Source organism: Littorina saxatilis, linkage group LG6, assembly GCF_037325665.1.
Source record: "Littorina saxatilis isolate snail1 linkage group LG6, US_GU_Lsax_2.0, whole genome shotgun sequence".
Taxonomy (NCBI): domain Eukaryota; kingdom Metazoa; phylum Mollusca; class Gastropoda; order Littorinimorpha; family Littorinidae; genus Littorina; species Littorina saxatilis.
Window position 1 is genome coordinate 13837154 of NC_090250.1, and position 16486 is coordinate 13853639.

At 41.5% G+C, this 16486-nt stretch overlaps 1 protein-coding gene across 1 annotated transcript in view; it reads left to right on the forward strand.

The window, feature by feature from the left end:
• Positions 1–3359: 3359 nt before the first annotated feature.
• LOC138968566 (B-box type zinc finger protein ncl-1-like) overlaps positions 3360–16486 on the forward strand; it is a 31571-nt gene continuing 18444 nt past the window's right edge. Inside the window, exon 1 of the mRNA XM_070341141.1 lies at positions 3360–3804. Within this exon, the coding sequence (XP_070197242.1) occupies positions 3766–3804 (39 nt within the window). The 5' untranslated portion in view covers positions 3360–3765. The remainder of the gene's footprint in view (positions 3805–16486) is intronic.

Genomic DNA, 16486 nt, shown 5'->3' on the forward strand with positions numbered 1-16486 from the left:
CTATAAGCTTGCGTCACCGTAATCTGGCCGTTTCAGGCTCAATCCGATGCGTTGGATTGTCAACATTGAACCTTTGTTCACACACGCCGTGCTATAACTTTCAGGTGCTGTGGATTACTGTAAATGCTGTTGCTTGTGCATGTGCTGGCTTGTTTCTTGAGAATGTTTACCTGACTTTTTCTTCTTCTTCTTCGTTCATGGGCTGAAACTCCCCCGGCTATTACATGTATGCCAGTTTGTACCCCACCATTTAGGCAGACATACGCCGCTTTCGGGGGAGTTTGCCTGACTGACTAACTGTTTAGTGCATTTAACGTCTTCACATATCATTCCCCTAACCTATTGTATGTATTGGGGACACAATCGGGCCGGCTGGTTGGTTCTTCTTGTCGTTGTTTTTAGTTTGTTATTGACAAAACAATACATTCACAAATATATCGACCCAACGGTCTTTTAAGTGCACAGACAAACAATAACAAAAACTTATCTGTTTAACTAATATCTGTGAATGTATTGTTTTGTCAATTACAAACGTTCCGACAACTTACCTTTCTTGTTTTTTTATTGTGAATTTTGAAACGTTGGCAGCCTCTTTGTTTTTGGATTTGTTGTTTTTAGTTGTTTTTTTTAAACGTCCTTTCAACTTATTTGGCTATTGGGGACCGATTCCATTATGTTTCCTTTCTCTGTTTACTACACACCTTAAAAGTAACGGATGATACGCCATACAAACGGTAAACTATGTAGACAAATGCAGGATGGCGGTGGAGGGAGCTGAGAATTGTTTTAATGTTTTTTTTACAGCTCAGTTACACTCTTGTTTACGTTATTTGCTCTTGTTTACGTTGTTTGTACAAAACTCTCAGTGTTTTACATCATGTCGATTTTTCTCTCGGTTGAAGCGTATCTGGCAGCGCCTAATTTAAATTATTATTTTTTTAATTTATTATTTTTTTTTTATAAAGTTTCACGGTTTTTTTTTAGTTTCCAAGACTGAGCCTCCACTTAAAATATGCAAATTAGCGGGTCAAAAAAGGGACTACAAATCAATGATACAATGACTGAAGGGTCAGTAGTGACTGGTTGGGAAGATTTTGTAAAAAAGAGTTGTGCCGGTGGAGAAGGGGTGGGGGGGGGGGGGGGGGGGGGGCTAGCTACGTTAAAATGATGGGAACAAAAGAAGAAAAAAAAAAGTAAAACAACTTGAATTATTTGTTGCTCGAATCCTTTTTTACTGAGAAGCAAGTAGAATGTCAAAGACAATCTTTCTGTCTCTGTCGTTGTTTTGTTTGCTGTAGATATCATTAGTGTTGCCGCAACACTGAATAGGACTGCCGACACTGACATCATCAGTGCGTAGTTTTCGGGGAGGGGGGAGGGGGTAATTATACAGAATATACCGATTCGTATCAGCACGAGAAAAGAAAACTGCTGTTTATGCCTGCATTAAATTGGAGCACACACAAAATATTATGCAGGTGGGTCAGTACATTTCAACTCTTTTCCCGCACAGGAGAGAACAAAATGAACGGAATCCCTCGTAGCGTCTGCGGTCATCTAAGTCCATGGCAGCAACTCTGGTTGGTAGGTCACACACACACACACACACACACACACACACATGGTGTTTTTCGACGAGAAACCTAGGGAACCGATAACCCTTCCTCCCCCCCCCCCCCCACCCCCGATCTTTCTAAACTTTCCCCTGCCATTCACCCAAGCATCATGTGCCTGTAGTTCGACTGTCTGCGACTGCGTAGCAACTGTCGTTGCAGCAGCAGAACGGTTCAGATCGAAAGACGGGGGAAGGGTGGGGGTGGGGGAGGGAGAGTGTGGTGGAGGGGGTGTATCGCGGCTCCAGTCACAAAGCGCAGTCATTCTGCAAAAGTATAAAATCGCCAGAATTGTATTCATTGTGTATAAATTCACGACGTGAGCCTGCTGGCGAGACTTCATACTATGAACTGGGATACCAAAGAATGACCTAGAAGAGCTTGTCTTCTGCTTCTAAAATTGAACTTGGACTGACGCACAGCTTCAAAGAACTTGAAGGTACCGAGCTGGCGGTTTTTTTCTGCTTCTATTTTGAACTTTTGAGTTTTAAAACTCAGTTTTAAACGAAAGTGCTCAGCTAACCGCCTAGACGCTAAACGGTTTGTCTTCATTTCATTTTTCATTTTCAAAACTCAGTTTTAAACGAAAGTGCTCAGCTAACCGCCTAGACGCTAAACGGTTTGTCTTATGCTTCCCGATTGAATGAGGCTATTCAGTCTGAACTGATTTAATAAAAACTGACTTTGAACTGAACAAAGGTACCGAGCTGACCCAGAACGGTTTGTCAGTCTTACCGGCTTCCAAGACTGACTGAACTAACGAGTTGTAAAACTCAGTTTTAAACAAAGATACCGAACGGTTTGCCTTCTGCATCTATATAGGATTGAACTTAGTATTGAGTTTTTGACTCTCAGTTTTTAACAAAGGTACCAAGGTACCGTGGTCCCGACACTGCACAGACTGTCACACTAATCGGCATATTTTAATCTGTTTAACTTTATGGTTTGAGCAGTGAAAAGTGACTCCAAAGAAAAGGGGGAAGTATGTGCGGCGGCAGGTGCCCGTGAATACGTTACTTTGACAGGTATATGGTTCCCTAAAGAGTCTGGTACTCTTCCAAGAGCTTTGTCCCGTTTGTTGAAACGAAGCTATAGGCCCCGCCCCCTTGGAGGGTCTCTCTGCCCTCGTCGTTTTCTCAATCAAACTATTACTCCTCTTCGATAGCGAAGGCTGATGTTGCTTCGACAAAGAAAGATATGAGTCACGCGTGGTGATAGGGCCTACATCACGTCTCCCCCACTACCTGGCCACTTCCGCGTCAAGAAAAACTTGCAGCAAGTGGGCTCTTCGACACAAACCCAACTACTAGTCGCAAAGTTGACATCGGAGCACTCACCGCTAAGCTTACTACGATTTCTGCTTGGAAGCTAGCCCTAGATGGCGCTCGCGCCCTAATTACCAGACGCAGATATTCACAACCATATCGAGGCTACACTCTACAACAATGGCGCGGTAGTCCACATGTCTGCACGCAACCCTGCAACGAAACAAAGCTAACGTGAGTAGTTCAAGTGTTGCACTTGTAATTATTATCAAAAGTTAGTAGGGTGATGAAGTCTGACATGTTTTTCATGTCAGATCTTTCCTTCTAAGCTGCGATCGCTTTGTTTCTTCAGTTTCAGCATGTGCCGATAGGAGCGTTTGTTTTGCTTTGTTGTAGACAGTGACTCAACAAAGAAATGTTTATCAATCGTGACTGAAAGATCGGTAGAGAGAATTTGCATCCGAGAAGAGACCTGTGCGGAACTCATTGTCTGTAAGATATAGGTTTGACAACCCGATTTGTAGGTATTTTCACATTTTTTTTAGTCGGCACACCTTGCCAGTGCCCGATGTCGGTATTTCTTTCAGCTGTTTTCATTGGCTGGTACGAAGGTCAGCTTTCACAGTCTGTGCTGTCTGCTTTTGTTAGTTAAGTTCATTTGGATGACACTTCTTTGTTTTCCGTTCATCGTCTGACCAGTGATCAGCTTCGGCGAATTGTGATCAGTGGTCATGGGTAAAGTAGGGCGAGTTCATGCCTAGTAACATCTTCAAAACGCTTGAGATGCAGTTCATTTCCTTTACTGGAAGCGAGCAAGAAACTCGTCACACTAAAAATAGGTCCGACGGCAGACTGTTGTCACGTCTAAACAAATACTTAGTCCTCAAATGATATCTTCACAAGTCGGATCAGCTGTTTGGGAGAAAGTAAGTGAACATTTTGTCTTCTGTTCCGTATCAGCGATCTCTGTCAGCGTGTAGACTAGTCCTTTCATAAATACCACCGACTCCCGGTCGATACAGACTCATGATCTGCTGCGTGAACAAAGAAAGTCCGATGTCTGGGTTGTCAACAATAACTTACAGCGCAGATGTTAGGCTAGACTGACTGTCTATAAGTGTCTTGCTTTACGAACACTGCGATTCATTCCTGTAATTCGTCAGGTGAGATCGTACAGATTTTGTCGATCGCTGTCACGCTTGTGTTGTAATGGTTGTCGTTGATCTGTCTAGTATAGAACTTTGCAGGTTGCATTTCACCGTCTGTGCATAATGATTTTCCAGATCATGCTTCGTACATCATGTGTCACATGAATCATGTCTGAGTTGTGTCAGCCATTGAAAACAAACGTGTGTTATAGCATAGCATGGAGTCATCGTCAGATTTGTAATTGTTGATGTCTTATAGTGAGTAGTGGAGTGAGTTGATGCATCACAGTGATTAGAAGATTGAAGAGATCTAATAATAGTAATACAGTAATAGTCGTCCGGTGTCATGAATTTGAAGGCGCTTTTACATCACTTAATAGCCTCCTAGTGTGTGATCTAATATATAAGTTTAATAACACTCAGACTCTCTAGTGGTTTGTTATGTAATACTAAATGTCTAAGTTATATTAGGTTTTCCATCTTTGAAAAAATAAACAAGATCTGTATGACAAACGCATTAATAGATGAATGTCTCATGGACCTTGTAAAACAATATGACATTCTTTTGTTGAAATGCATGTTCATGCCATAAAACTTGCACAGCTTCATATGAATATTTCATGTTTGGTCTTGGTGCTGCTGTGTAGCAAAGTTGTCTACTGTGTAGCAAAGTTGTCTGCTGTGTAGCAAAGTTGTCTGCTGTATAGCAAAGTTGTCGTGTAACTTCATTATGACCTTGCTGTGGCACAGACATGTTATTGAGATGACATGTCACATATTGTTGTATCCTGTAGATGTAGGTGGAAAGTGCGGTGAGCACATACTAATTCTGTAGTACAAGCATTTAGTATTTAACTTTTAAGCAATCATTATTATTATCGAAAAGCTCTGTGCTAGTAAAAGAAAGTCAGCAAAAGATTTTCCATTCAGTTTAATTGTTACTGTAAAACTGTTTTGGTTCTTGATAACTTTCCTCACGATTTATTGTCTTGGTTGCTTGACGCCAAAGAATATTTGGTTCTGTGACGGAACCTACAAAGTACAAACCCAACACCTATACAATGGTCAACAAGCTGAATACTTGAGCATGGTTAGCATACGTTCCTCGTTTCCAATTTCCCCATTATTTTACTGTGCAACAGAGATTTCTGATGTATTTATTTTCGCGAAGATCAGTGAAGGTAGACGTTAACGTAACTGGGTGGGCTGTGTTTTACCATTCTCTATTTCTGCATTACACATCTATGAAAGTGGTCAACAATCTATGGTTGCTTTTTCTTTAATCCAAGTGTTCTGTTTTATTGTTCTTCTTTCTAATTTAGTTTAACTACCCTATGTTTTCTCAGTCAAGCAATCCGCAGTCTGATTATAAAGTATTAAAGATCGTACATAGCATTTACGACCTGTTGTCCTGCACTAAAACTCATTACATTCTTTGCATTGCTTGGTCTCTGGCCAAGATTGAGAGTTTAGATTCTTGTTTTTACCAAATGATGCTAGTGTTTGCGCTTGCCAGAAATGTCCGGAATACTTGTGTGGTTTTTTTTATGTGAAGCTACCGTAAAAAAGAAATTGTCCACATTTTTAGCCCTGGCTTTGATTTCATGGGACTGTTTTTTTGTATGAAATAAAAACTTAGTAGTATAGTACTGCTATTTAATTATGCCTTGGTTTGACTAGTATCTCAGTTCTGTGATGAGTGGATACTTATGGACTGCGTTCCTCTTGTCAAATTTACAGTAATGTTGGTTTATAAATCACACAGTGCGTTCACTGGTTTTGATTAATTTCTTGCTCTTTTATACTTATAGCTGTTCCATTTAGTTCCAACTTGGAACGATGTTTCATAGGGAGAAGTTGATGTTTGACATTTAGAAATTTTTTTTAAAACTATGACACTTTCACAGCAGTTTTTATCTGTGTTTTAAAGTGGTTTTGAGCTGGTTAGTTTCTTAACGTTGTGGTTTTAAGTCACCATTAGTAATTTATATCAGGCTGTTTTATATCTCATTTGAGTCTATAGATACTTGCGCAGTGCATGCAAGCAGTTTTATGCCCATTTTATACCCTGTCCATAGAAAAGGGCTGTTCCTGTAGTGATTCTAGGGGTTCCATCCTTGCCTGGACTTCCACTACCCTCAGACTTGGTCTCCGTTCCATTTAGGCTTTCACACATTTATTTCATGTGTGTGTTTGCATAGAACATGAACAGGCGTATGAAATGCCTAAAATCAAAATTGCACTGTATCCTAAACAGTCAAATAACTTGCCTAAGTCATGAAATTTGAATCACTGTTTATAAATGAGGGGAAAAATTAGAATAAAAACGACAACATTTTGTGAGACAATCTGGTCTGGCTGCAGTAAAGGGTCATCAGGCACAGAGTTGGGCAGCAATGTCGGTACACTAGCACACTGAAGTGGACTTAATTCTTTTTATTGCTGTGACATTTTTTTGGAGAATTTGGTCAGCAACAATATTTCTGTGGGCAAAACTGAAATGTCTCTTCTCCTGATCCCATAACTTGTAATACATGTAGTTGCATTTTTAACAAAGAAAGCTGGCTGATCCTTGAAGCTGTCTTGTAGATGTAGGCCAAGTTCTAGCCTTGCGTCTTTTTCAGAAATAGGCAGTGTTGTGCCTATTTGTGATTTAGGCAAATAGGGGACAACTATTCCACAAATTTGTAAATATGGCACTTAGGCTTGACATGTGTAGAACTTTCAAAAGACTAACTATAAATCTGTTTTCTTGGAAGACATAATTTTGTAGGCAGGAACTTCTTTCAATGCTAGTACTTTGGTAATGACAAGTAGATCTTTGTGTGTTATGTTCATTGTACAGTTCACTTTGCGTCACTTCCTTCTACTTGTGACTCAAATTGAGTCAAAAGCTGACCTCATCCACACCCCTTCTGTGGAAAAAAAAAGAGGGTCGTCTGCTTTATTGGCGTCCCTCCAGTTTAGGATTCTAAATTGCTCAGTTATTCATTACATTTAAGACATTGCTTATTCAGGTTTTCTGTTCATTATCTCTGATAATTTACCTCCTTTTTTTGACTCCTTCCTGATTTATAGACTTTTTTTTAAGGTTGTAAAAGAAGAGGGGGGGGGGAGTGAGAAAGATATTTGCAGGTAGACAACATAAACATTTTTGAAGAGCTTGGCCGAGGCGTACCTGTCATGTTGCTTAAAATTAATGATGAATGTTTCATTTGATGTTCTTACGGGCTTCCTTCCGCTGGCTTTGTTTATGGAAGGACCGTAGACTCGTTACAGTAAAGAGACCTTTGCGCAATTTGGAACAAGTAATCAGATCTCATCTTTAATCGGCAGTAAATTACTTTTTTTTTAAAGAAAGTAGAATCCTCCTTTTGAAACCTCCAAATATTCTGACAAAATCAATCTTAACAAATCGCGTAAGGCGAAATTACTGCATTTAGTCAAGCTGTGGAACTCACTGAATGAAACTGAACGCACTGCATTTTTTCACAATGACCGTAGTCCGCCGCTCATGCAAAAGGCAGTGAAATTAACGAGCCTCTTAGCGCGGTAGTGGTTGCGCTGTGCTGCATAGCACGCTTTTCTGTACCTCTCTTCATTTTAACTTTCTGAGCGTGTTTTTAATCCAAACATATCATATCTATATGTTTTTGGAATCGGGAACCGACAAGAAATAAGATGAAATTGTTTTTAAAGCGATTTCGGAAATGTTATTTTAATCATAATTTTTATATTTTTAATTTTCAGAGCTTGTTTTTAATCCGAATATAACATATTTATATGTTTTTGGATTCAGAAAATGATGAAGAATAAGATGAACGTAATTTTGGATCATTGTATTAAAAATAAAAGTTATTTAAATTTTCAGATTTTTAATGACCAAAGTCATTAATTAATTTTTAAGCCTCTATGCTGAAATGCAATACCAAAGTCCGGCCTTCGTCGAAGATTGCTTGGCCAAAATTTCAATCAATTGTATTGAAAAATGAGGGTGTGACAGTGCCGCCTCAACTTTTACAAAAAGCCGGATATGACGTCATCAAAGACATTTATTAAAAAAATGAAAAAAACGTCTGGGGATATCATACCCAGGAACTCTCATGTAAAATTTCATAAAGATCGGTCCAGTAGTTTACTCTGAATCGCTCTACACACACACACGCACAGACACACACATACACACCACGACCCTCGTCTCGATTCCCCCTCTATGTTAAAACATTTAGTCAAAACTTGACTAAATGTAAAAAGGAGGGGGTATTAAATGGAGGTGAATTTACGGGGGTTTTGAACAGAAAATCCGAAGAGGCAAGTTCCTACAAGAGGGGGATAGTCATTTAAAAGGAGAGTTCCTCTGTAGTAATATACCAACCCGTATGTACGAATAAACGTTACGCATGTGGATGGGGTCGGGGAGTAGTCTGGAAACTTGGGAATGACTGAAAACAGCAGTTCACAAGTGTTCTTTGTGATAAAGGAAATAACCCAAAATAAAATTAAATGGACAGGAAACTTCAAAGATCATACCCAGCGTTGTCTTTGACCTGTGTAAATCCATACTGCGGAAATCCATACTGCGGAAAGATTACAAGTTTTGCTGGCGAGTGTCACACGATTCGTACTTCAAGGGAAGCACTCAAACAAACAAACCAGTTGTCGGAATTGTTTTCGTTTGGTTGCTTTTTTCATTGCTTGAACTTGAAGAAAGCAGTCGAGCAGATCGTATCTGGTTTAATGCGAGTCGTTCAGTGACTTTGGTCGCATACTTACTCGGTTCGGTTCAAAAGTGCTATTGTTGCACACATCACACCGGGGTTTTCTTTTTATGTTCACACCGATCTCTGGTTCATGTAGTGAAATGTTTTGTTTCGTTTTGAAATCTGATCAGGTGGTTAATTCGGAAATCAGTTATGCGTCAGTTCCGTCTTGAGATCGGTCACCGCGATTTCAACTTAAATTCAAGGTAATTATTAATAAATATTGTGTATGATGAAAGCCCCTGTGAGTCACTAGGAACCCATTTCCCGATGTTAAAGGTTTCTTGTTGGAAATGTGGAGAGGTGAAAGTGATTGACTTGTGTCTGGCCATATCGATGACGATGGGTTTAGTGTAGTGGCCTGCCTACACCCACCCACTTGTGGAAGTTGAAAAGCTCTGCGTGTTTGAATGTTCCGGGTACTTAACGAGTTTTCACGAGTACTGCAACCAGTCACAACACTCGATTGATCGATCTGTTGTAAAATCAGCTGTCCCCGTTTCTATCAATAGTATAACATTGCGTTTTTTTGCGTTTTGATGTATTGTTCTCCCTTCCTGCGCCTTACGTTTGATGTCTTGGAGCCCTGTCAGGCTGTCTGTGTGTGTGAACTTTCCATCAGCTAAATGTGGGATATTTAAAAGAAAACATTTCCTGAGAACTGAAACGCTTAAATGAATAAAACGAGAGGCGTTCTCGGCTATCACCGTTCTATTGCCCACGGCAGTCGGAAATGATGTTTGTAACTTCACGCTTTTCTTCTCGCAAAATCAACAGCAATAGGTGATTACAATTTTGCAATCGTTGCTTTCACTACTACATACACCCTGATAATTTACTTGAACTGAAGTCAGTTGCAAGAAAGGAACGGTCAACTGCCGCTGCCGAGTTGTAGTAACTGACAAGCGAAGAGTGTTGTCGATGTTGTCGTGGCTACCTGTTCGCCCCTCTGGCGCAGTAAGTACATTAATTTATTTTACGTCAGAGAGAACCTCAGTGAACAGTCTTTTCAACCGAAGTCAGTTGCGAGAAACGGCTGTGTCTATGACTACAGAGTAGGGGTTACTCACTAACTGTCAAGCCCAGAGTTGTCAATGTTGTCGCGGATGCTTGTTCACCTCTACCGCGCAGTAAGTACATTTATTTATTTTACATCACGGAAAACCACGCTGAACCACTGATCTTTGGGATCGAAGTCTGTTATAAGAAATAGCCTAATAGTCCGTTCCTATAGCTGGTGATGAGAAAAGACTGACAAACGTGTGTCAATATTGTCGCGGTTATTTGTTCACCTATAGCGCGCAGTACGTACATTAATTTATTTTACATCAGAGAAAACTACAATACAATGAACAATCTTTGGGACCGAAGTCAGTTGCAAAAAAATCGAACAATAGTCCGTATGCCTTTAATTGTCGAAGAGAAGAAACTGACAAGCGTTGGGTTGTCAATGTTATCGCGGTTCAGCTCTGTCGCGCAGTAGGTACATTTATTTATTTTTAAATCAGAGAAAACTACGCCAAATAATCAGTGGCAGTTGCAAGAAAAAGCCTAATAGTCCGTATACTTATAGTTGCCGAAGAGAAGAAACTGACAAACATAAAGTTTGTTCCAACAAACTGCCGTGTCTGTAACTACCGAGTAGTGGTAACTGACAGGTATGGAGTTCTCAATGTTGTCGCGGTTACCCCGTTCACCCTTATCTTGCAGCTGTAGGCCTAGGTACATTTATTTATTTTACATCAGAGAAACCCACGCTGAACAATCATTTGGCCCCAAGTCAGTTGCAAGAAAAAGCCCAATAGCCCCGTATACCTATAATTGCCGGGGAGAAGAAGTTCTTAGTTGTGAAGTTGAGCAGACATTAAATGCACGAATGAGGAAATAAACAAAGAAAGATGAACATTTTGAACGTGACTTTTTGTTGGCTATCAAACTATATATATAAAAAAAGTGACATGGTCAGTCATTTTTAACTCGATAGTAGCATGTCTTTCAAGACAACAAATAAATATTACGACGTTCATTTCCTCGTTACGTTTCTTCTTTTCACAACCATTTCCGCAATCAATCAAAAGTCGAAATGAGAGCGAGCCACTTCAAAATCGTCTCGTTTCAAGCTCACTTTGTGGACTTGTCAACGTGTGTCTCGATAGACTGTACAGGAATCACTACCCCTTTGAACTGTCGCGCCCAGGGGGAAACGGGAAAACGAAGGCACATCTGTCGGCCCAGGTATAATTGAAATTGTCCCACCTCAGTGCTGACCGGATAATTATGTTGTAATAGGCGCGACCACTTAGCACGCAGGGGTGTAAACTGTTGAAACAGGTAATCAAGCAACGTTCCCTTGGCAACTCTCACAGGTTGAACCTACTACTAGTAGTACTGTGTCTTCACCATCCTGTCTTATTGAGGCTTGGTCGCGAGCGAGGAAGGTTTGGACGTAAACCCTTGTTCATACGTTTAAGCAAAAGATGCAACCCTTGAACCCAGGGTCTGTTTTTTTGTGCTCACAGCCGATGAAGGTAGCCTATGTGTGTTCTTTGATTTTCTTCAATCAGTCCGTTAAGGAAACGACTTGTTTTTTTGTTTTGTTTTTTAATCAGCGAAAGTCGGTTGAGTAGTGTCGACGTGTGTCCCTCCGTCGGTGACTGAGTGTTGGATTTGCACCCGTTGTACCCGCTGAAATACGTTAGGTTAGAACTCCGCTGTGCAACTGACAGCGAAGCAGCTTCAAACCAAACAGTGACTCGTGATCAAAGAGCGTAGAGGTATTTGCTGCTCTCTTTGTCAGAATCTTTGACCTGGAGTGGCGATAGACTGTACAGCAAACAGTGAGTTGATGTAAAGTGTGTCATGTCTCTTGCGCATTTTGTCTGCTTTGTTTTTCACTGCTGCCCGCTTAGTTATTGCGGAATAAATTCATCATGTGACTCGATTTGGGCTGACAGTAGGTGGGCCTGAAATATCCTGTGACATTTTAACTACAGTAGTACTTTGGTCCACAAAGTGCCTTAAATTGTGTGGTTTGCTGTTTGTTTGTATGTATACACGTATCAGTATGCACGTAAATGCGCGTTGTAAAGTATACTAATGATGCTTCTGTGTTTTACCCATCACTCTCTCTCTTTCTTTCCCCCCCCCCCCCCCCCTCTCTCTCTCTGTGTTTTTATGCTTGAATCTTTTTTTTTTTTTAATCGGCTGCTACTGTGCGAGGCTGACTCAGCTAGCTTGTTGTCTGCGCCGGCATTTCCCCCATCCCTCTCCATCTCTGCTCTGTTTCTCTCTTTCTATCCATCCGGCAAGCAGGCCAGCGTCTCATCGTCTGACTCATCCCTCCCTCCCTTCCCTACATCGGCCCAGCCAGCAGTTACCTCCCTTCCGCTGCGGACGCGAAAAACGGCCGCGTTTGAGTCCCAGTGGAAATTTCTGTCTGCTTCGAATTTGATTTTTTTTTAAACTTCGACATTTTCATCCAAAGTGCAGCATGTTCTTTGAGTGCAATAATTAATGCAGCGCAGAACTGGTACGCGTGACGATCGACTGTATGTGTTTGTGTTTTTCTTATGGTGTCGTCTGCTACTGAAGCGGGGAGTCGGGTTGAAAGCAGTGAAACTGAATCAGTCTGCCGCGACGGTGCTGGCAGCAGAACACGGAAGCGTACGATCGCAGACGAAAGTGCATCCCGTTATCTTCTGTAGTAGTCGCGTGTAGGGGGAACATGCCTCGAGTTTTGAAGGTCAAGGTGGCGAGGGAAAAAAAGAATGACATGGGGAATGCCGACGTTGGTCTGTGTGCCAGGTGCCGAGCACAGGCGCTTTAAGTTGCCATTTTCTTGAGTGTTCAGTTGCTCAGTTTCTGCTTACAGTTACTGGATACAATTTCTTTATTGTCTTGTGGTTTACAGTATGGAATCCGTTTTCTCAGAGTTTGAACTGCTTGCTGTACATAGTTATTTTTCCTCTGCTCGTTACTGTAGATTTAAACATATGTTTCATTCAGAACACTATTTATCCAAAAATAATTGTATTAAAAATAATTGTTTAGTCACTCCATCACTAAGCATTCAACTGTTTTGATTTGAGTGGATGATCACAGGAGAATCGTTTCTGACTTGCTGTGCTGATTCTTTAGAAATTAGATCTACAAGAAGCAAGCATGAATGAAAGATTGGGAGGGTGGCGGGATGTTTGTTTGCAACATGTATATCGTCCTTGTCCGATTGAAACCTCGTAACTCGATTTTTAGCGTTTCGAGAAAAACACAAAAAACGTCATAAAAAAATAACTTTTAATAACAAAAATCCAATTTTTTTTCCACATGATTTAGAAACACAAACAAAGTTCTGTATATAATCAAATAGAATTTCAAGCAGGTAAAACGCACATTATTCAACAAAATTGCAAGATACGAGTTTTTCGTTTTAAAACACGACCATTTTTTAAGACTTACAAGGTTTTGTAATGTAGCCATATCATAAAGAATGTTAAAAGTTCACATACATAACATGAAAAAAAATGGCCCCAGAACGTAGTACAAACAAATTTGATCTTTCCTCATAACCGTTGATTGTGTCTTGATGATACGAACCAATTTATATTCGTTCTTGAGTTAAAGGATCCTTAGAATCTTCTGGTAATCGTTGTTCTTAATCAACAAAAACTAAGTGTGAACTGAAGCTGATAAATTAATAACTTTTTTGTTTGCATAAATGTGTAAAAGTCAAAATAAAAGCCATTTTCTTGAACAGGATAATTATTGAAATCATCAGATATCTTAGTGCAAACAGACATCGAACGTTTCTTGAACACCTAGTGGTAATGCAGTACCACAACTCATGTGCTTGAAGAGTTTAGCGACCATGAGGTAGGCCGTCGTAATAGTGGTGGTAGTCAGCTGGAAGAACCTCCTTGAGTTGCTGAAGGTGCTGCCACTTTGTGTCTTTGATTGGCAGCCGTGCTCTGTAGAGCTGGTTGATGACACCGGGATCACCATGTGCCCTCCTTCTTCTTTGTGGCAAAGGCTGCCACTCATCAGAATAGTGGAGCTTGTAGTGAAGGGTACCGTCAGGCAGGTACTTGAGGCAGCGGATATCAACCACTTGTGGATCCCCAGACGCTGTCCCTGGCCGAATGGGGATATAGCTCAGTTGGTAGCGCGCTGGATTTGTATTCAGTTGGCCGCTGTCAGCGTGAGTTCGATCCCAGGTTCGGCGGAAATTTATTTCACAGAGTCAACTTTGTGTGCAGACTCTCTTCGGTGTCCGAACCTCCCCCCGTGTACACTACATTGGGTGTGCACGTTAAAGATCCCACGATTGACAAAAGGGTCTTTCCTGGCAAAATTGCTTAGGCACAGTTAATAATTGTCTACCTATACCCGTGTGACTTGGAATAATAGGCCGTGAAAGGTAAATATGCGCCGAAATGGCTGCAATCTACTGGCCGTATAAAATTTCATCTCACACGGCATCACTGCAGAGCGCCTAGAACTGTACCCACGGAATATGCGCGATATAAGACTCATTGATTGATTGATTGATTGATTGATTGATTGAATGCTTTGGTAGTATCTGAGATCAGAAAAGTCCTTGAAGAATGTGTGGTCCACCTGGACAACTGTGTAAGGTTGACTTTCTCTTGCAGACGTGATGACTTCAACGTATTCGGCTGGCCAAAATATCTGCCTTCTCCTCAGTTTGTTTTCGATAGCTGAGTGGACAGAGTCGACCTCCATCCAGGTATGACCTTTCTCAAGAAACGTTTGGATGACGACCTTTCCCTGGCGAACTGCGAAGTGAAGAAGTGCGTTTCCCAAGGTCACATTGCAGTGTTGGTACCCACCGCCGTCACTGTAGATTATGATTGTGTTGGTTGTCTCATCAACTGTGGACTCAAGGTAGTCCACAATGCAAGATGTGAAGTTGTTGCTTTTGACTTCTCCCTCAGACTCATTCCAAAAGTAGCATGCAACCTCTTTGTCACTCATATTGTACAAAGTGAAGTTGTGGCAGCACAGTTTGGTCTTGAAGTAGTTGGCATTTGCATAGATACGTGGAGCCAACAGGACGACCTGCAGATCCATGGTGAGAACTTGTACATCACCATTCTCTTCAGCAATCCTCTTGTCCATTGTTTTCTCTTTGCGAGCTTCATCTTTACGTTGAATGTGCACCTGGTACTCATGTTCTGGGATGTTTCCGTACTTGTATGCACAGCACACGTTGCATTCATCCTTTTTTGGTTTGTGAATTGCGATGTTCATATCTTTCATTTCCCTGATCAGCACTTGTCTTGACACGCGCTGTTTTCCGTTGTCATCACAATACTGCTGAAATAGTGCGTTCAGTTTGGTTCTTGACTCAATCACAGTTTCAAGATACATCTTCTGTGACTGCTTCCGGCAATAATGTGAAGGCAGTTTGGCCAAGGATTCAAGAAAGTTCCTCGCTGTTTGAACCTTGTCTTCTTTGGCTGCAGCAGTATTGGGGTGCTGTGTCCTTGTTGAAGGGCTCTTGAGCATTGCATGCACTTCGTGAGATGTTGTTACCCAGTTTCGCACTGACCACTCTCCGATGTCCAGTGTATTTTGGAACATGGCTTTGCAAACTTGAATTTTGTCTCCTCGAATACGTAGGTGGTATGTGAGTGTGCCTCTTCGTCTCGTTCCTGGTTTCCCTTGCTGTTTTGTTGGTACAAAATCAACCAAAGATGCCACATACGTCTTCCTTTGCCCCCAGTCCATGTTTGACCAGAACTGCTGAAAGAGAGCTGTTCTATCCTCTTGTAGGATTTCCTGGCAATGTCTGTATTTTGATTTGAGACAGAAAGATGAAGTACAAGGTGGTCCTTGCTCACGGCAGCGTTTCTCCTCTGCTTGGTTCTTTCTTGTCACTACATTGGTTTTCGACCCAGTTTAGGCTTTCCCTTCCATTCTTAGTTTCTTTTTTTTCACAGCCTCCCAACTTTCCTTCTTCTAAGTTTTGTTCCTTGGACGTTTAGAACGGTTGCGTTCACAAGCGGGTTCCGGGCTAACATTAGCTGGACATATCGTTGAAGCCTCTGACTCGTTGTCTTCAGAGTGTTCTGTTGAGCTGTCCGAGTCCGACTCGTCAGATGATGGCTTGTATGAAGAGTCACTATCATTCTCAATATCATCGATGGCATCTGGGTAGACACTCAGTGGAGTACAATTACCGGTGCCTGATGGACCTGGGACTGGGCTTTCAACGGCAGCAGTATCTTCAAGCATAGGTGACAGACCAAACTGTATCATGTCGTCCTCTTCAGCCAATAGACGACACAGCAACTCTGCTGCAAGTGAATCCTCAAGTATGGGCATATTATCAGTCTCATCTTGACTAACTGACTGTGCAGCGTATAACGGTTGTTGATCTGAGACATCCTCAAAATCAGTGTGTGAGACGTATGGCTCGCAGTGAACATTGCCGCCAACAATCTGACAGTGAATGTCATCACCACCAGTATCAATCACGGCGGTGCAGCTGGCTTCAGCAGTATTTCAGAGAGACTGGTAGCGTCAGCAGTCTTAGGCATAACGCTGGGCTCAAGATCATCTGCTTGGTGTGGTGGAGTAGCTCCATCTTCATCCGAGAGTGTCTCCTCGCATAACAAGACATGGTCTGTGGACGTCCGTGGCTGTTGATTGGGCTCTCCGTGGTTTGAAGGGCATTTTGG